At 64.4% G+C, this 18,587-nt stretch overlaps 2 protein-coding genes, 1 long non-coding RNA gene and 1 other non-coding gene across 10 annotated transcripts; 1 reads left to right on the top strand and 3 right to left on the bottom strand.

Annotated features, from left to right (window-relative positions):
- The first annotated feature begins 58 nt into the window (after positions 1-58).
- R3HDM4 (R3H domain containing 4) lies at positions 59-16,904 on the top strand. 7 transcript variants are annotated; one of them, XM_030297716.1, is made up of 10 exons: positions 7,739-8,781; positions 8,942-9,095; positions 11,868-12,022; positions 12,436-12,560; positions 13,000-13,123; positions 14,305-14,390; positions 14,846-14,931; positions 15,014-15,069; positions 15,308-15,461; positions 15,855-16,903. In XM_030297716.1, exons 1-10 carry the CDS (start codon positions 8,652-8,654, stop codon positions 16,189-16,191), a joined length of 1,407 nt encoding a protein of 468 aa, XP_030153576.1. In that variant the 5' UTR covers positions 7,739-8,651; the 3' UTR covers positions 16,192-16,903. The 7 variants fall into 7 exon arrangements, with proteins under 7 accessions (XP_032451281.1, XP_030153596.1, XP_030153620.1 ...); XM_032595390.1 differs by lacking the exons at positions 7,739-8,781; positions 8,942-9,095 and adding an exon at positions 59-651; XM_030297736.1 differs by lacking the exons at positions 7,739-8,781; positions 8,942-9,095 and adding an exon at positions 6,952-7,059.
- Positions 788-4,349, bottom strand: KISS1R (KISS1 receptor). The gene is made up of 5 exons (XM_030335003.1): positions 4,043-4,349; positions 2,508-2,632; positions 2,070-2,205; positions 1,537-1,769; positions 788-1,228 (listed from the first exon to the last, which is right to left on the bottom strand). Exons 1-5 carry the CDS (start codon positions 4,284-4,286, stop codon positions 788-790), a joined length of 1,179 nt encoding a protein of 392 aa, XP_030190863.1. The 5' UTR covers positions 4,287-4,349.
- LOC115502507 lies at positions 16,558-18,389 on the bottom strand. The gene is made up of 2 exons (XR_003965114.1): positions 18,201-18,389; positions 16,558-17,408 (listed from the first exon to the last, which is right to left on the bottom strand). It is a non-coding gene; the product is annotated as an uncharacterized LOC115502507 (long non-coding RNA).
- LOC115509564 lies at positions 18,249-18,355 on the bottom strand. Its single transcript, XR_003967428.1, has one exon. It is a non-coding gene; the product is annotated as a U6 spliceosomal RNA (small nuclear RNA).
- Positions 18,390-18,587: the final 198 nt, after the last annotated feature.

Genomic DNA, 18,587 nt, shown 5'->3' with positions numbered 1-18,587 from the left:
GCTGTCGGGGGAAGGCTGAGCTAATCCTGCGCCGGCAGCCCCACCCAAGCGACGTCGGGGCGGGGCGGGGCTCTGACGGCTCGCAGCAATCCGGGTGCAGACGGCGGTGTGGGGCTTCTGAGCCCGGGCCTCCAGGCTCTTCCTGGAACCTGTGCCAAGGGGGGAGCCTGACTTCCGGGAGCACCTTGCGGCCGTGCGGGGAGGAAACCCAACAGCCACAGGGGTGGGGAGAGGACTGCTCCGCCACCAGGCCTGCCGGGAAGGCCTTCTGGGGCCTTCCAGGTCCGGCCCAGCCGAGCCCGGTTACCCCACAGGCCCGGGAGCCTCCCTCCGCTGTGGGGCGCTTTCTCAAGGAGCCGTCCGTCCCGCGACCGGCTCTGTGCACGTGCTCCAGGGAGCACCTGTGCGGCTCCGTGGCACCCACCCTCTCCCCAGCCGGGACGCTGGACACTCACCGGGTAGCAGTAACGCTACTTTATTTCAGCACTTTAAAAATCGCACGCTGTTCACACGTCCGTATTTCTGAAAATGGGACGAAGCTTATAACGTTACGATTGCAAGGCAGTGTGCGAAAGACGTCCGTCGGTGCTTTGGGGGAACGTTCCAGAGAGTGCCAGTCTCGAAGTGTCTTCAATTTCAGGAAATACAGAAGTAAGTAATTAGGATATCAGTGGGAGCAGACATCACAGCAAATTCGTAGCGAGGGGACATGGGGGGGGGACGTCTTCACTATGATTATCTTGCACAGAAACCGAGATATTGATAACCACATAGGAGCGGCTGCTGTTCAAACGGCACCTGTCCCACAGGGGCCCAGCTCTCTCCCCGCAGAATCCGCCCGGATTGGGGCCGGACGCTCCCTCAGGACACCCGCACTCTCCCGGGCTTCGGGGGCCAGGCGGCGCAGCTCCGTCGGGGGGGCGGCGGGGGCGGGCCGCCGCGGGGCGCAGGGGCAGACCCGGCGGAAGGCCTGCCGGAAGTGGGAGCCCAGGAACGCGTAGAGCAGCGGGTTCAGCGCCGAGTTGCCGTAGGACATGCAGTGCGCCCAGATCTTGAGCGCGTAGGCGGTGTAGCTGCGCGGGTGCCAGGCGCCCGCCGGGCCCAGCGCCTGCAGCACCAGGAACAGCTGGATGGGGCCCCAGCAGACGGCGAAGAGCAGGACCACCGCGGCCACCAGCCGCGAGACCTTGGCCCGCACGGCGCCAGCCCGCTCTGCCAGCAGCCGGCCCTGCGGGGGGGAGGGGTGGTGAGGAAAGGCTGCGGGCTGGCCGGGGCCACCCCGCAGGGCCCCCCTCCGTGGTCGCTCACTCTTAAAGTAAGCTCCGGGGCCCGGCGTGGGGCCTGAACTCGCGACCCCGTGAGCAAAAGCGCCTGCTCTACTCGCTGAGCCGGCCGGGCGCCCCCAGAGCTCCCCTTCGTGAGCCTGGCACGTCCCCCCCCCACTTCGCCGCCCCCTCCCCCCCCCTCCCCCGCTCCTCCAGACGCGCGTCCCCCACACCGTGCCTCCACCCAGCCAGCCAGCCGGCGGCCGCTCACCTGCAGGGCGCCCTCGGCGGCCGCGGGGCTCACGGCGGTGCGGCCCAGGTGGCGCAGCATGGCCCCGTAGCAGACGCAGGTGGCGACCAGCGGCAGCAGGTAGAGCGCCAACAGGTTGTAGAGCGCGAAGGCGCGCTCCAGGGCCCGGCTGGGGAAGACCTCGCTGCAGTAGGTGCGCGGCCCGGGCGAGAGGCGGTGCAGGGCGAGCACCGGCGCGGACACGGTGGCCGAGCCTGCGCCACACGACAGGGTGAAGACCCTGCCCCGGGGACGAGGGACGCCAGGAGGCCAGGACGCCTACCCTCAGGTGCCCCCTGGGGCAGCGTCACTGGGCGCGCCTCGTAGGCGCGCGTCGTCCGGGGTCCGCGCCTTCGGCGGCTCTTCGGAGGGAGCGCCCATTTCCCAGATGTACGCACGGCCGAAGCCCAGTGAGGGGCGGTGGGCGGGGGGTGGGGGTGGGGGCGCCCAGGGCACGAAGGCTTGTCGCCCCCCCCCCCCCGCCTCGCCCCGTGCGGCGCTCGCGCTGCACTCACCCACCCAGATGCCGAGGCTGACCGCCAGAGCCAGGCGGGGTGTGCGGCGGCGCAGGGCGCGCAGTGGGAACACGGTCACGTACCAGCGGTCCACGCTCATGGCCGTCAGGGTGGCGCACGTGGCCTGCACCGAGACCTGGGGGAGGGGGCGAGAGCGGGCGTTTCGTCCGGTGTGCGGTGTGGGGCCTGCCCCGTCCGCGCCCACCCCGCGGGTGCCCCACAGGTCCAAACACACGGGCACAAACGGGACGTGCCACGGGAGGGCCTCCAGGGGCAGAGAGGGGGATCCCAGTGCGGGTTTGACCGGGCCGCTGGCGCCGGCCCACCTCCGCAAGCCCGGTCCCTAACTGTATCTCTGCCTTTTACGCGGTCCCCTTTCCTGTCCCCAGGCCCAGGCCCCGCCCCTGGGCTCCGCGGCCCCTTCCCCAGCCCGCGCACCTGCTGCATGTAGTTGACGAACTTGCACATGAAGTCGCCCAGCACCCAGGCGGGCAGCGGGTAGAGCAGGGCCGTGAAGGGCACGCAGCACGACAGGAAGGTCACGTCCGTGGCCGCCAAGTTGGCTGCAGGAGGGGACACGCGGGGGCCTCAGCCACCCGACAGCCCGGCCCAGCCCCCACCCTTTCCTTGCCTTTCTCCGAGTAACCCGCAAGACCGCCTGGAAGATCCCCCGGCGTCTTTCGGCAGAGAAATTGGGGCGCCCTCCAGTCCCCCATTCGTACACGTCACACATCCCCTCAGTACGGGTTTCGTGGCCGTTTGAGCGACAGTCATTGCGCCCTGCGCGCCCCCGTCCGGGCTGGAGAGCCGGGGCGCGTTCCCGTCGAGGCTGGGAGAGCCGGGGCGCGCCCCCGTCGAGGCTGGGAGAGCTGGGGTTGCGCCCCCGTCGAGGCTGGGAGAGCTGGGGTTGCGTCCCCGTCGAGGCTGGGAGAGCCGGGGTTGCGTCCCCGTCGAGGCTGGGAGAGCCGGGGTTGCGCCCCCGTCCGAGCCGGGAGAGCCGGGGTTGTGCCCCCGTGGAGGCTGGCAGAGCCGGGGTTGCGCCTCCGTCGCGGCTGGGAGAGCCGGGGCGCGCCCCCGTCCGAGCTGGGAGAGCCAGGGCGCGCCCCCGTCGGGGCTGGGAGAGCCGGGGTTGCGCCCCGTCGCGGCTGGGAGAGCTGGGGTTGCGCCCCAGTGGAGGCTGGGAGAGCTGGGGTTGTGCCCCCGTGGAGGCTGGCAGAGCCGGGGTTGCACCCCCGTCAAGGCTGGGACAGCCGGGGGGCACCCCTGTCCGGGCCTGGAGAGCCGGGGCGCGCCCCCGTAGAGGCTGGGAGAGCTGGGGTTGCGTCCCCATCCGGGCTGGGAGAGCCGGGGCGCGCCCCCGTCCGAGCTGGGAGAGCCAGGGCGCGCCCCGTCGGGGCTGGGAGAGCCGGGGTTGCGCCCCGTCGCGGCTGGGAGAGCTGGGGTTGCGTCCCCGTCGCGGCTTGAAGCGCTGGGGTTGCGTCCCCGTCGGGGCTGGGAGAGCTGCGCACGCCCCAATCCGCTCTGAACCTGCCTCCGGGTCTGCAAGCTGGAGACAGTGGCGCTGCCCAGCAGCCACCACAGAATAGAGGAAATCGAGCACTCACCTGAGCCAAGTCGGGCGGCCCATCATACAAATGTGTGAACCGAGCCTTTCATTGGCGCAAGGGTCGCAAACCGGGCTCCCGAGGGCCTAGCAGCCCCTCTCCCTACTTTCATTCATAGGACACCGTGTCACAAGAACCACGTTTTAACCGGACACCTTCCTCAGGGCCAGGCCAAGCTCTCCACCGGCCACTGTCCAGACTCCAGAGTTCTCGAGCTCTAGCCCAAGAGTCAGGGACAGTAGGAACGGGACCTGCTCCCTGCACGGGGCGGGGGGCGGGGGTGCCGTCTGGGAGAGCACAGCGCGCTAGGAGGCCCCCTGGGCCTCTCTGGGGACCCCCGGAGTGGCCGGCAGGTGCCCGGGCGCTCACCTATGTAAAAGTTGGTCACCGTCCGCATCTGCTTGTGGCGGCAGATGACGAAAATGACGAGCGAGTTCCCTGCCAGCCCGAGCAGCATCAGCGCCACGAAGGAAACCGGCACAAGCCAGGCGTCCACCGGCCGCGGCACAGGGGCCCGGCCGTCGGAGGCGTCGGCGCCACAGCCCGGGCAGACCGTCGCGTTGGCCGGCGCCCACCAGGACGCGTTGGGCGCGGACGTGACCACGGCGCGCATGGCTTCGCCGCCCTCTTCCCCCAGGCCGCCCGCCGGATTGCGCCCAGGCGGCGACCTTCCTCCTCGCTGCCTGCTGGGGACACGCCCGCGGAACCTGGGAAGGGTCTCTCGGCTGCAGGCCACCAGACCCGGAGGGCGACTCCGCCGGGCAGGGCGGCTTCTCTGCTGCCGACGCAGCCGCGGCCACTTTATACCCTGCGCCCCCCTGGTCCCCGCCTCTCCCGCAGCCGCTGGCCACTCCTTCACCTGCCCGTGCGCCCTCCACTCACGTGCACAGCCACCTTCTCCCCCTTTCGCTCTCCTTGCACAGTCTGGCCCCGGAGCCCTGGAGGGGACAGGCTGGAGGTGGGGCTCGGGGGACCAGGGGAGAGGGGAGGGGGGAGGCTGTGTGGACGCTGCTGTGGACCCTAGAGGGCGCGCCTAACCAGGGGGTTGAGACTCAGAGGACAGGCAAGCGGCGGGGACAAGACAGAGACCAGAGAAGGCGCCCTGTTAGCCTTCCGCGTGGCTGGGGCTCCGGGTGGGTGGGCCCTGGCTGGCAGGGAGGCCAGCCCCCATCAGAGGCTGGGAGAAGGGGCACGGGAGAGCCATGGAAGGCTCAGAGCAGGGCAGGTCTGCCGGGGAACTGGCAGTTCGAAGACACCCGTTCTTTTTCATATATATATTTTTAACGTTAATTATTTTTGAGAGCGAGACAGAGGGACAGAGCACAAGCGGGGGTGGGGGGGTGGGACAGACAGAGAGGGAGACAGAGAATCTGAAGCAGGCTCCAGGCTCTGAGCTGTGGGCGCAGAGCCCAAGGTGGGCACGAGATCGTGGCCTGAGCCAGAATCAGACGCTAACCGACCGAGCCGCCGGGCGCCCCCAGAAGATATCTGTTCTTGAAGTACACAGCCTGCGGGGACTCCTTGGCTGTGGATGGGGGTGTGGCCCCCTGCCTGACTGGCTGCCCCTATTGGACGCTCGCACTGGGGGCGTGGGCACCTGTGCCACTGGGGGTAGGAACCAGGTGGAGGGCAGTTTGCAAGGGCACGTGTATCCCATGTACCCCAGATACTTTTTCTGTCCACCCGCGTTCCATCCTGAGGACGATTCTGGACAACGGCTTAAACAATCAGAAAAGGAAGAGAAACTTCTTTGAGGTGGGGGCTGTGGGGAGAGCAGCGGCAGCTCCTGGGGCGGCCGAGGGTCCAGGCGGGTGTCAGGAGGGTACCAACCCAGGTTCCCCAGAAAGGAGACCCCAGAACGGGGGGGGGGGGGGAGGCCCTGTCGCATGCTCTAGAATTAGCACATTCATTGGGCAGTTAGTTCTCGGGGGCGGGAGCAGGAACCAATCCCCGCCCCCCAGAACCAGCGGGAACCAACCCCCCCAGGACCCCCTGCTGGCCGCCCCCCCCCCCCCCGCAGGCGCCTTCTCTCTGGATTTATATCACCTTTGATTCATTTGGCTCCTTTCACGTTTATCTGTAGGATGCCACATAGTACGTGCTTTGGGGGCTCTTTTAGCAGCCCCTCCTCCCTACCCTGTGTGTTTGTTAAAGTGATCCGGTCATTCTCCGGCACGATTTCCAACAGGCTGTCTGCGGCCGCTGTCTCCCTGTGGCGTCTCTTCACGTGGTCCTGGTTTCCACTTTTCTTGTAGACTGAAGGGTGGATTCCGGCCAGATTCCACAGGTTCCATTCTCTGCTCCCAGCCCGCCATCACAGGACCGCAGGGCTCACGGGTCCACCCTCGGCCCTGTGCCTCCTTCCCCCTCATGCTCACTCATCACCCTGCTCCGGTCGCTCTGGATACCTCAGGGCCTTTGCACTGGCTGTCCTCTCTGCCTGACACACTCTTCTCACTTTGCAGCCTGCCAGTCCCTCTCTCGGAGAACTCCTCTTTCCTGCCCCACTCCGAGGGGAAAGGGTCTGTCCTGGCCACTGCCACACCCCAGAGCCCATCACTGGGCCCTGCTGACAGTGGACATTGGTTAAATGAACAAATCCTCAGGGGTGAAAGGGGGTGGGAACTGATGTTGCCCTATGTAAAAAAAAAAAAAAATTGTTTTATTAAAATTTTTTTTTAATTATTATGCTTATTTATTTTGAGAGGGAGACAGAGTGTGAGTGGGGGAGGAGCAGAGAGAGAGGAAGACACAGAATCTGAAGCCGCTCCAGGCTCGGAGCTGTCAGCACAGAGTCCCAACAGGGCTCGAACCCAAGCCCAAGTCAGAGCTTAAGCGACTGAGCCACCTAGGCCCCCCCCCCCCCCCACCTTTTAACGTCTATTTTCAGAGATGAGTAAAGGAGTCAGGGCTCCAGGGGCCGCACTGAAACAGGACTGGGAGAGTCTGGTGGACTCGGGGCTGGGGGCCGGGGTGGGGGCGCGGCTTGGGGTCATTTCATCTGTCTCCTGCCTCTGAAATGGATGCCCCCCTCTTTCCTAGCTCCCCAGGCCTCGGTTTCCCCGACCAGCCCCTGGAGGCTGGGTGCCCCGCCCACCGGCCTCCAGGCTTCGGGGGCGGGGATCTCGCTACCCGCCGCCTCGGTCTCCCCGTGTGTGCCCCGGGATCTGGCTGGCCCTGCGGCCTCGGTCCCCGCCCCGCGCGTCCAGCCTCCAGGCCCCGCCCCGGCCCGCCTCTGGGCGCCCGTCACTTCCTGCTCGGCCCGAGAAGGCCCTGCCGGGCGGCGGCGGCGGCAGCAGCGTCCGAGCCATGGTCGCGCTGGAGAACCCGGAGGGCGGCTCGGAGGCGGCGGCGGTGGGAAGCGCCCCCGGCGGGCGGCGGACGCTGTGAGCGCGGCGGGGCGGGCGGGGCACGCCCTCCAGGACTCCGGGGCCCCTCCCCTCTCCCCTCTCCGCTCTCCCCTCTCCCCTCTCCCCTCTCCCCTCTCCGCTCTCCCCTCTCCCCTCGGTCCGGCTGCAGCCCCAGGCCCGCCCCGCCCCTTTTCCTTGGGGGTGCCCCGGACGGTGGTGGGGGTGGGAGGAGGGGGCTTTGTCGTCCCCCGGGGGGATCCCGCCCCCGGCCGGCCCGCGCGTCTGCTGGGCGGAGGGAGGCACCCGGTTCGTGCGTTGGCGTGCCCCCGGGGCCCAGAAGTGCCCCCTCAGCCCCGCGCCCGCGTATTGTCTCGCTTTGGGGGTGTCGCGCGCCTGGCCGCCCGCTCGGGTGAGGTGGCGAGGTGGTGTCGCTGCGCGCCGCGTCCCCCGAGTCCATTTTGGTGTTGCGGGCGCTAACGCACGAGCCGCTGTCCCCCCACGCGGGGTCTGCACCCCACAGCCAGTCCTGTGCGCGCCCCGTGGGGTTTTCCAGCCCCCACCCCCCGAGGACACAGGGCTCTTTGTTCGTGTCTGAGTACTTAACGGGGGGGGGGGGGTGCTTCAACACCGGGTCAGCGGGAGCGGGAGGGGGCGGGGCCGCCGCTGCAGGTGGGACCCCAGAGGGGCCGGGCACACTTCCGCGGAAGCGGGGTGTTTATGCCGAAAACCGCGCTGTCGCCCCCTGGTCCTGGGGGGGTGGGGGGCGGGGAGCGAGGAATCGGCTGCCTCGTCGTCCGTCCGTGTGCCGGTCACTCCAGCTTCTGTGCCTCAGTTTCTCCATCTGTACAACGAGATAGACCAGCGGCCTCTTCTCGCAGTGCCTGGGACGAGGTGGGGGGGTGTCAGGGACCCTGCGCTCAGAGGTGCCCCGCAAAAGGACGCGCGCATTCTGTGTTGTCCCAAGCGTCTCATTCTGTTTCGTTGCCGCTGTGCTGTTACGATTTCCGCCCGGTACCTGCCCGGAGGCCACGTGGGTCTCCACAGACGTGGGACTTCCCTTCTTTGAAGGGGCCTTAAGCACCCAGAGCGGGTATTAACTTGCCAGGTGGGTGCCACCGCGGCACCCCGTGTCCCCCGGGGTGTGGCCGCTGCTGGGGGCCGCGGGGCCCCGCCCCAGCCTGAGTCACCTCCGCTCGGAGCCCTCCCCCCCTTGGTTTCCTGCTTGGGGAAGTAGGTTCCTCTCTTGCTTGCTCCTGGGGGAGGGGGACCGGTGCCAGAGAAGGTACCCTGGAGCCCAACAGAGCAGGTGGCAAGAGGCCCCCTTTCAGAACCCGCGGGGAACAGAACTGGGGGAGACAAAGGAGGCTGTTCTCCCCAGACCCAAGCTGACTTAGCAGCTGTTTCTACCTGGGGCCTGTCCACCCTCACTGGACAGGCACCTTGAGGACACGGGCATTTCCTGAGGCCTGTCAGGTCCAGGAAGCCTAAGGCACCCCGTCTGCGTTGCCGGTTTCCCCATCCGTGAAGCGGTCTCTGTGGGCAGGTGCCCGGGCCACAGCAGGGGCGGGGCCGACCCCATCCCGTCTGCAAGCGTGTAGTTCAGGAAAGGAGGGTTAAATAGTAAATAGATGAGCAGACCAGCTGGTTCTGGGCAGCAACAGGTGAGGCGGGGTAATGGGGCTGGTCGGGCTGTCCAGGAGCACGGCGGTTTCTCCCAGGAGGTGGCATCTGAGCCGACGGCAGACTGTGCCAAGAAAGGTACTTCCGGCAGAAGGCTCAGCAAAGGCCCTGAGGTAGACTGTTCCTGGGGGCTTTGGGGCACGGTGAAGGGAGCAGAGGATGGGGTGAGGCACTGATTTTTGATGTGTAGGTGTGTTTTACACAACCTTTGTGCTGCCACACGTCCCTCTCCCGTCAGCCTTCGTTACAGATCCGATTTGCTGGGCACTTGTGGGTATTGCCATCTCTGTCCTGCCCGCTTCTGCTGTCCTCTCTTCCTCGAGTGGGGACCAGGCCCGGTCGTTGGCCCTGGAGACCACACGTTTCTTGTCTCCTGCTGGAATTTGGTTGAGGTCAGCAAGCTTGAGTTGGTGGTGGGACTCGATTTCCAGCGCTCGGCTCAGCGCAGGAGGCCCACGAGAGGGTGGCGAGCCCTCCAGAAGCCTATGGGGCCGGACACAGGCCCCTGTGGTCCCGGTGCAGGGCAGGGCAGGGCTTCTGATGCCAGGTCAAGATGGAGCTGGGCCTTGCCCTCAGGGTTCTGGGGAGCCACGCATGGTGGTGGAGCAAGGGAGGGCCCCGTTGGGTCTCAACCAGGTGTGGGGGGTGGTCTGAGGGGCCCAGAGGGAAGCAGGAGGCTGAATGGTTCAAGGGGGTGTTGCTGTTCCGACCGGGTTCAAATCCTGGCTCTGCCACTCTCAAGAGGTGATGGGGAAGCCCCATTTCTCCGAGCCCCAGGTCCTGAGGACTCAGCCCTGCTCTGACATCTCCTGATAACCACCCCCCGCGCCGGATGCGGACTCTGTTATCAGCCCCACCAGGCTGCCGTTCTGGACGCTGTCCAGCTGCCAAGGTGGAGACATAGGCGTTGGAGCCCGGGGAGAGCTACGGTGAACTGGGGCTTGGGGTGGGCCTCGGGGAGGCAGCCCTCAGTTTGGATCCAGCCTCACAGTCACTGGCTCTGTGCTGACTTGATTTACCTCTCCCCGTGCCGGCCGGCCGGCCGCCTTCCTCGCGACTGTGGGATCTTGAGATAATGACTTTGTGTCTCAGTTGCTAATTTAATGGGCCTCAACATAGTATCACCAGCCTCCTGCGTGATAGTGATGGTGAAAATGAGTATTCACAACAGCGTGGCAGAGGGGGTGAGCTCCCCATGACAGGAGGAAACCAAGCAAGTTGCAGCTGGGTTGATGTCTGCCCTGGCCCCTTGTGGCCCCGAGTGTCCCCTTTCAGACTCACAGGGGCCGTTTGTTATTATTTTTTTTTTTTAATGTAAGCCCCAACACAGGGCTTGAACTCATAACCCAGAGATCAGGGCCTGAGCTGAGATCAAGAGTCAGACGCTTAACCAACTGAGCCACCCAGGCGCCCCACACAGAGGCCATTCTTGTCCTAACTTGGCAGAGAGTGAGCTGAGGCTCCCGGTTCCACCGTGAAGCATCCTAGCTAGGATTTGAACTCGGGGCTGAGATTCCAGGACCCGAACCGTACCTCTGCCGTGTGCTCCTGTCGATGGGTACTAGTGCGTGTGTGAGTTTATTCGTCAGACAGCAGCATGGATTTTGGCAGAAACTGTTCCCCGGGGAGCCCGTGCTGCTTACCTGCTCCACTGTGACCTCATGCCGTGCCGAGTCTCATCAGCCCGTTTGCTTTTTGATCAAGATGTAACGGCCATTCTACAGAGGACAGATGCTTAAGGCTGGGGACGCTTCACATATGTATAGACCCCACGGAGCACTCGCTTCATTCCTAACCCCTACAAGGTCTCTGCCACAGTCCTGGAGTTTCACGGTTTTCTAGAGCCTACTGGTGGCTTGGAGGGAAGAGGCCACACTTCTGTTTTCAATTCGTGTCCTGGGAACTTTGGGCACCAGAGGGTTTGGGGGGCATTTTGGACTCGGAGTCCTACTCAGTCTTGGAATTGTGGGATTTTTTTGAGAACCGATGCGGCAGTCGGTTTCCGGACCACCTGCTGGGTGCCAGGCTTGGTGGGTGCGTGTCTGCGTGGGGACTTCGGTGGACGAGGCTGGCAGTCTACGGTGATCAGGAAAACAAAGCAGTGACATACTACATAAAGGGGCCGGGGTCTCCCTGACAGGTCAGAACAGAGCCAAAGGAAATGTTCAAAGGAGTGAGCCATTCAGACGCAGGGGGAGCGTGCACCGGGCAGGGGGTACAGGCCGGCGGGTGGGACGGCGTGTGGCATTGCTGGAGGGGCGGTGAGGAGGCCCTGTGGCTGGAGCAGACAGCGGGAGAGGGAGTTAGGACGCGGGAGGGGCCATCCTGGCGCCCAGACCCTCTGAGGGTCAGGATCCACCATTGCCCCTGCAGTGCGAGGGTTTTGTGGCCCAGTGGGGACCATCCCCCCTGTGGTCTGGGGGTCGTCAGGGGCTGACCTGGAAGGCCGGAACTTGCCAGGATGTTTCCATCTAGCGCTCCGTCCCGGCCCCGTGTCGTGTCTGCAGCTGGCCCGTGGGTCCCCAGTGGGACGCCTGGCCATGCGGCTAATTCATCTACACATTAATGCCATTTGCTTGGAGGACAGCAGATTAGTTCCAAGGGGGGCACATTTCAGGGGGACTCCAGGGACAGAAGGCAGATAGACTTGGCCGTCACCTTCAGCTTCCGGGGGATGTTTCTCGGTGTCTCTGCGGCTGGCATGGGGGTTGCTCCATTAAATCAAGTCTTTTGATGGGGTGCCCGGCTGGGAGCCCCACATTGGGTACAGAGATTGCGTAAATAAATAAACTTTTAAAAAGTCTCAAAAAAAAATAATAATAATAAGGCCTCTTGAGAAAAACTCCAAGAGGAGGGCAGTGTTCAAACCTGGAGACTCTGGGTCCCACTAGCTTGCGGTAAGATCCGGAAGCCTGGGAACTCTTCTTGGCCACCCACCCAAGGTGTGAATGCAGGCCAGTGTCTGCTCCTCTCCGAGCCCCAGTTTACTAATCTGTCATCACGACTGTACGGGCCTCCTGGGGGATGTGACCATGAAACAAACGGCAATTTTAAGGGTCTAGGGCTCCCGTTGCTGAGGGAAACCAAGCGGCAGTGGCCATGGTGGGGGTCCTGGCCTGTGTTGGCCCTGAGGCCTGCCTCCCCACCCCAACCCCGGCCCACAGGCCCCTTCCGGGCTGCCTGCCCGCTCTAGCTGGCTCCCAGGTGAAGAGGCTGTCAGCATCCAAGCGGAAGCAACACTTCATCAACCAGGCCGTGCGGAACTCAGACCTCGTGCCCAAGGCCAAGGGGCGGAAGAGCCTTCAGCGTCTAGAGAACAGTGAGCGGGGGCTGGGGGCACCTCCGGGGGGGGGGTGGTTCCTGGGGCCCAGATGAGAACTGTGTGTCTGTTGGTATCACCTGGTGCTTTTACCCTGAGTCTGACCCTGAGCTGGCAATGCTGGCGGTGGGCTATACGGAGCTCTGGGCGTTGGAGCTCAGGTTTTGAAAGATGCATAGGAGTTCAACGAGCCCGGGAGAAGGAGGAGTTCTGGAGGTGGAGGCTAGATGGTTTCTGCGCCTTCTGGGAAAGACAGGCGGAGCACGGGGGTGGGGAGACCAGTGTGAGCCAGAGCGTAAAGGCCCTACATACATACAGAGGCCAGGGGAGGAAACATGGTCCTTGGGTTTCTAAGGAGACTGGGGGGCCCCAAATGCCACCCCCCAGCCCAGAGACCATCTGTTTCCATCTAGCCCAGTACCTCCTAACGCTGCTGGAGACAGACGGGGGCACAGCTGGTCTGGACGATGGGGACCTGGCCCCCCCCGCAGCACCCGGCATCTTCGCAGAGGCCTGCAGCAATGAGACCTACATGGAGGTGGGGCCCCCGTGCCCTGGTCACTGCCTCCCTCTGCTCCGGCCACGCGGGCCTCCTCTCTGTTCTCGCTTCCGCTGCCGCACGCGGCCTATGCTGGTCCCTCGGTCAGGAGCACCCATCTGCACCCATCCCCCTCTGGTTCCTCTATGCCCACCCTCTCTGTTTCCCTGGGGATCCCCAGACGAAGCCAGAACTCCCACGTACCCCAGAAGTTTCCGGCACTCCCGATTCATCTGCCCCTCATTGGGAATGAAGGACTCCACCGAGGGCACATTTGGTCCATACCAATCCCTGCTGGAGGAGCGGTCTGCGGGTACCCTGTAGCGGGCAAACGTGTCTACAAGGGGTATTTCCGCACACTTTGTGGCCCTCTGTGTGCATTGGCCATATGGAGAACCCGGGGCTGAGGACGCCTGGGTCCAGCGCGCCTCTCTTCTAGGTCTGGAATGACTTCATGAACCGCTCTGGGGAGGAGCAGGAACGGGTTCTCCGCTACCTGGAGGATGAGGGCAAGAGCAAGGCACGGAGGAGGGGGCCCGGCCGCGGGGAGGATCGAAGGAGAGGTGCGGGCCTGGACGGGAGGTTGGGGGGACCAGAGGTACCGAGGGTGTACGCCTAGCTGATCCTGTGTGGGCGGGCCAGGGACGGGGAGGAGCCAGGTGTGTGGGCGGTGCTCGGGGCAGAGGAGGGGAGGAGCCAGTGTGTGTGTGTGTGTGTGTGTGTGCGCGCGCGCGTGGTGCCCGGGCAGAGGTGGGGAGGGGCCTGGTGTGTGGGCGGGCCAGGGACAGGGAGGAGCCAATGTGTGGGCGGTGCTCGGGGGGAAGAGGAGGGGAGGAGCCAGGTGTGGGGGCGGGGCCCGGGGGAAAGGAGGGGAGGAGCCAGTGTGTGGGCGGTGCTCGGGGGGAGAGGAGGGGAGGAGCCAGTGTGTGGGTGGTGCCCGGGCAGAGGTGGGGAGGGGCCTGGTGTGTGGGCGGGCCAGGGACGGGGAGGAGCCAGGTGTGTGGGCGGTGCTCGGGGCAGAGGAGGGGAGGAGCCAGTGTGTGGGTGGTGCCCGGGCAGAGGTGGGGAGGGGCCTGGTGTGTGGGCGGGCCAGGGACAGGGAGGAGCCAATGTGTGGGCGGGGCCCGGGGAGAGGAGGGGAGGAGCCAGTGTGTGGGCGGTGCTGGGGGGAGAGGAGGGGAGGAGCCAGGTGTGTGGGCGGTGCTCGGGGCAGAGGAGGGGAGGAGCCAGTGTGTGTGTGTGTGTGTGTGTGTGTGTGTGTGTGTGGTGCCCGGGCAGAGGTGGGGAGGGGCCTGGTGTGTGGGCGGGCCAGGGACAGGGAGGAGCCATTGTGCGGGCGGGGCCCGGGGGAGAGGAGGGGAGGAGCCAGTGTGTGGGCGGTGCTCGGGGGGAGAGGAGGGGAGGAGCCATGTGTGGGGGCGGGGCCCGGAGGAGAGGAGGGGAGGAGCCAGTGTGTGGGTGGTGCCCGGGCAGAGGTGGGGAGGGGCCTGGCGTGTGGGCGGTGCCCAGGGACAAGGGGAGGGATGCCACGTGTGGGCGGTGCCTGGGGGGGGAGTGGGGAGGGACCCAGCGAGTGGGCAGTGCTTGGGGGAGACGTGGGGAGGAGCCCTGTGGGGGGGCGTTGCCCGGGGAGGGGAGGAGCCTAGTGTGTGGGCGGTGCCCAGGGACAGGTGTGGAGGAGCCGGTGTGTGGGGCGGGCCAGGGGCTTGCTCTAGACGCTGCCCCAAGCCCAGAACTCTTGCAGAGGACCCAGCCTACACACCCCGAGAGTGCTTCCAGCGCATCAGCCGGCGTCTGAGAACTGTCCTCAAGCGGAGCCGCATCCCCATGGTGAATACCAGGCCAGGCCTCATCTTTTTCCACCTGCCTGTTTTTTTTAATTACCTTTTTTTCCTCACTTTCTCAATTGGTGGTGGTGTCAGGGGTAGTCCGTTACCCAGTGCAGATGGTATTGGAGACAAGGCAGTACACAGGCCAGTGTGATCAGAGTGCAGGAACTGGGCCGGGAATGGGCTTTCCATGAGGGTGGGAGGGGCAGGGGCAATGACAGTGGGTACTGCGGGATGTGTAGGAGTTCACCAGGAGGAGGGCACAGGGGTTCAGAAGCATGGGGATATCTCAGTGCCTGGTATCTTCGGAAAGGGTTATGTAGCTTCATATAGCAGGTCAGAAGCCACGTTTGAACCCAGGGCTTTGGGCTCCAGAGGCTCCCCTGGGCATGGGGCGTAGACAGCTTGGCCCCAGCCTCATAGTTGGCCTCACCCCTAGACCTGTTTCCCCTGCAGGAGACTCTGGAGACCTGGGAGGAGAGGCTGCTGAGGTTTTTCTCTGTGTCTCCCCAGGCCGTGTACACGGCCATGCTGGACAACAGGTGACAGGGTGGGGATGAGCCCAATGTGCCCCTCCAGGGACTGGCTCTGGCTCTCCACCGTTTACCTTCCGTTCCTCTCCAGTTTCGAGAGACTCCTGCTTCACGCCATCTGTCAGTACATGGACCTCATCTCAGCCAGTAAGTGCTGCCGACCCACGGGGCCCCACCTGGCTGATGCACCCTGGGGACACCAAGGCCCGAGTCACAGAGGGCCTGGGTACGGGGGGGGGGGGGGGGGGGGGGGGGGGCGGTGCTTCTGGAGGAGGAGGGGCAGCATGAGCAAAGGCTCTTGCGCGAGTTCGAGTTCTTTGGAAGCTCCCTGTGCGTCTGGCTCCATGCTGGGTGCAAGGCTGTTTAGCTGCAGCTCTCCCTGCAGCCCTCCTCCACCGTGCCACCCAGGTGACTTCGGCGAGTCCCCCTCCTGGGGCCTGTGTCTCCGCTTTTACCACGGGGGTGTTCTCAGGACACAGTGCCCCAGGGAGAGTCCTCACTGCCTCTGGGTGCGCCGCCTCCTGCCCGGAGTTGCTGAGGTGACGGTTTCCATGGCAACTCAGGGACGGCCCCTCCCACGCTCCCTTCCCTTTGTTCCCACAGACTCGGGACCGAGGGGCTGGGCTGGGGGTGCTACCCCGTCCTGGGGTGCTTCCCCGCAGGAGTTGGGCCACGGCCCGGACACGGAGGAGGAGGAGGGGCCCTGGCAAGATGGGAGGAGGGGAGATGGAATGAGCTCGGGTGTGCATGGCCGGTTCAGGTTCGGGAGTGAAGGGAGGTGGGGCGGGTGGGGGTTGGGCCACTCGAGCCCTGATGCGGAAGCAGCCCCCCCCCCCACCCCGCCACCCCCCGAGAGGGCAGGGATGGAGGCGGTGACCTCGTGGGCCCTTCCCCCATGCTGTCCTCATCGTTGCGCCCCCTGCCCCTTACAGGTGCGGACCTGGAGGGCAAGAGGCAGATGAAAGTCAGCAACCGCCACCTGGACTTCCTGCCACCGGGGCTGCTCCTGTCCGCGTATCTGGAGCAGCGCAGCTGATGGCCGCCCCCCCTCCCCCGCCCCCGGCCTCCCCTCCCCCAGGCCTCCCGTGCCATTCGCTAAAGTATCTTTATTATTTGGAGGATTTGTCCCTGCAGACGTGCTCTACCCCTGGGGGGGGCTATCACTCTGACTCCTTCCCAGCCCGCCTCTCCCAGATAAACGCGAGGCCCTGGCCCCCCACACCGGACTGTCCTGGCCTTGCAGCTCCCCGCTCCGGGACTCGAGTTTGAGCGAGGAGACCCGGCCTGGTCACTTCCGTGTTCCTTCTTCGTTCAGCTTTTTCGGCCCCGTCTGAAACTTAAGCAAGGAGCGACAGGCTGGGTTTTTATCACTTTTAATGAATTTGGCATGATTTGTTGTAGATTTTTAAATTTCCCTTTTGGGAAGAAAAACCAAAAACTTGCCCCAACTGATAAATCGGGGGACTTTGTTCCAGTCCCTGTTTGAGCCTCCCCCATCCCCCAGCTTTTGGCTTGGATGTGGGGGAGGGGGGGCCTGGGGCTCCGCCCCGTTTTCCAGGTGTGTTCTGTCGTGTGCGCCTGCGCGTGTGCCCCACGCCCTAGGACAGGGGCTGCATCTTAAAGGCTGGTCTTGCCACCCTTTTGGAACATGTTTGTCCTCCACGGGTGGCTTTTGGTGGCTCTTGGGGCCCCATTTGCTCTACACACCTCCTCCCTTCATCCTGCGGGATCAGGACTTCCAGCCAGAAGCCTCTGCCCTAGGACTGCCCCATTCCCCTGTCGGTGTCCCTTTGCCCTTCCCCTAGCCTAGCTCTGGCCTGTTGCCTTGGGCTGACCTCTCACTGGCCACCCTGGCATGTCCCACAAGAGCAGGGCTGGGGGACCCTCCCGTGTGTGTGTGTGTGTGTGTGTGTGTGTGTGTGTGTGTGTCTAGTTGTGCTTTGGGAAAAGTGGAGAGTTCAATAAATTTCTGGTGCTCTGCTCTCTGGTCTCCAGCTGTGGGGCTTTCCTTGGGGGTATGGCTGGGGGGGGCGGGTGCACAGAGGTGCTCAGGATGTGTGGAGTCTCAGTCGCTGAGGGCCGAAGGCCCGGGGATGAAGCCTTACACTGAGGAGGCGTGTAGGGAGAGGCCGCTGGTTCTGCCGCCTGGCTCGTGCCCTTCCCAGGTGCCCACGTTCCAACCCCAGCTCCACCATTTCCCAGCCGCCCACCGTCCAAAAAGTCACTTGTGTGATCGTCCTGGGGTGGCCAGGACAAAGTACCCCAGCTGTGGCTTAAAACCACAGGAATTTCTTGTCTCCCAGTCCTGGAAGCCGGAGTCGAAACCCAACCTGTGGCAGGGCTGTGAAGCTCCAGGGGAGGGGCCTTCTTGCCTCTTCGAGCTTCTGGGGGTCCCTGGCATTCCTTGGCCTGTGGCCACCTCGTTCCAGCCCCTGCCTGCGTCTTCACGTGGCCTCCCTGTGTGTGTCCGGGATTGGCCCAGTGTCCTGCAGGATGAACCCAGCGGGGGGGTTCAGACGCTGAGGGAAGCGTCTCGCCCGGTGCCATCACATTGAGGGCCCCGCTGCCCACGAGGCTCCTCACTGCTGACATCGAGCCTGGTCTCCCGGCCGGGGGTGCCGGTGGGGCTCCACACTGGGAAGCTCCTTCCCCGCCGCACTATCCTGGCCGGAAGGCGTTACTGCGTGCCCCCCACACAGAGGACTGGGGGCTGGGAACCACCTCCCTGAGGACAGAAGATCTATGTTAATTATTGAGAATGCCGCAGGGACATTTGTCTCCTCTCCCTCAGGCGTTCACTTATGCAACCATTTGGGACGCATGAAGATTTACTTTCTAGTTCGACGGGCCATCCGGTGTTATTTATCCTGGTCACGGTCCAGGTTTGGCCCTCGCCGCCTTGGGTCTCTCCGAGGCACCCCCATCGTTGTGGGGTTTTTATACATGAGCCCCGGGAGGCTCCAGCTAGGCCTGTGTGTTTCTGCACGGAGCCTGGTTCCTTCTCTCGGGCCGGGTCTGGGCGATTGGGTGTGCGGGGGCCCGTTTAACAGGCATCCTAAGAGCTTTAAGGGCAGACACTAAATCGCGGAAGTCCACGTGGCTGGCATGGACGCCGGAGGCCCGGGGTCCCAGAGGGTGCAGCCACTTGCACGAGGAGCCTTTCCCCCTGCCCGCGGGGTGCCCCGGCCGGGCCAGGCCCGAAGCCTCCTGCCCTCCCCTGCAGCCCGCGGGAGGACCTGAAAATCGGGGAAGGGCCTCTGAAGGGAGAGTCGCTTCACCTGTGGAGCCTCAGTTTCCCCGCTCGGAAGAGCCCGGAGTAGAGCAGCAAAAATATGGAACGCTTCACGAATTTGCGTGTCATCCTTGCGCAGGGGCCATGCTAATCTTCTCTGTATCGTTCCAATTTTAGTATATGTGCTGCCGAAGCGAGCACAGGGCTACGGTCCAGCAGAAGGATATTTATAGTGCCCAAAGAAAATGTCTTTACACAAAGGGTGAATTCTTTTAAAAGGAGTCAGCGATCCATCTTTCCCCTAGATTCCTACAATATATAGTGCGATCAAATGCGATCACTCACTAAAACTGAGAAAGTGTTCATTGTTCCACCAAATATAACTCAGGTGGCTGCTGGGACGCTGTAAAGTCCCATATGCAAATATCCCGGA

Source organism: Lynx canadensis, chromosome A2 (genome assembly GCF_007474595.2).
Source record: "Lynx canadensis isolate LIC74 chromosome A2, mLynCan4.pri.v2, whole genome shotgun sequence".
Classification (NCBI taxonomy): domain Eukaryota; kingdom Metazoa; phylum Chordata; class Mammalia; order Carnivora; family Felidae; genus Lynx; species Lynx canadensis.
Note: the sequence above shows the minus strand (reverse complement) of the source record. Positions and strands in the feature narration are given on the sequence as shown.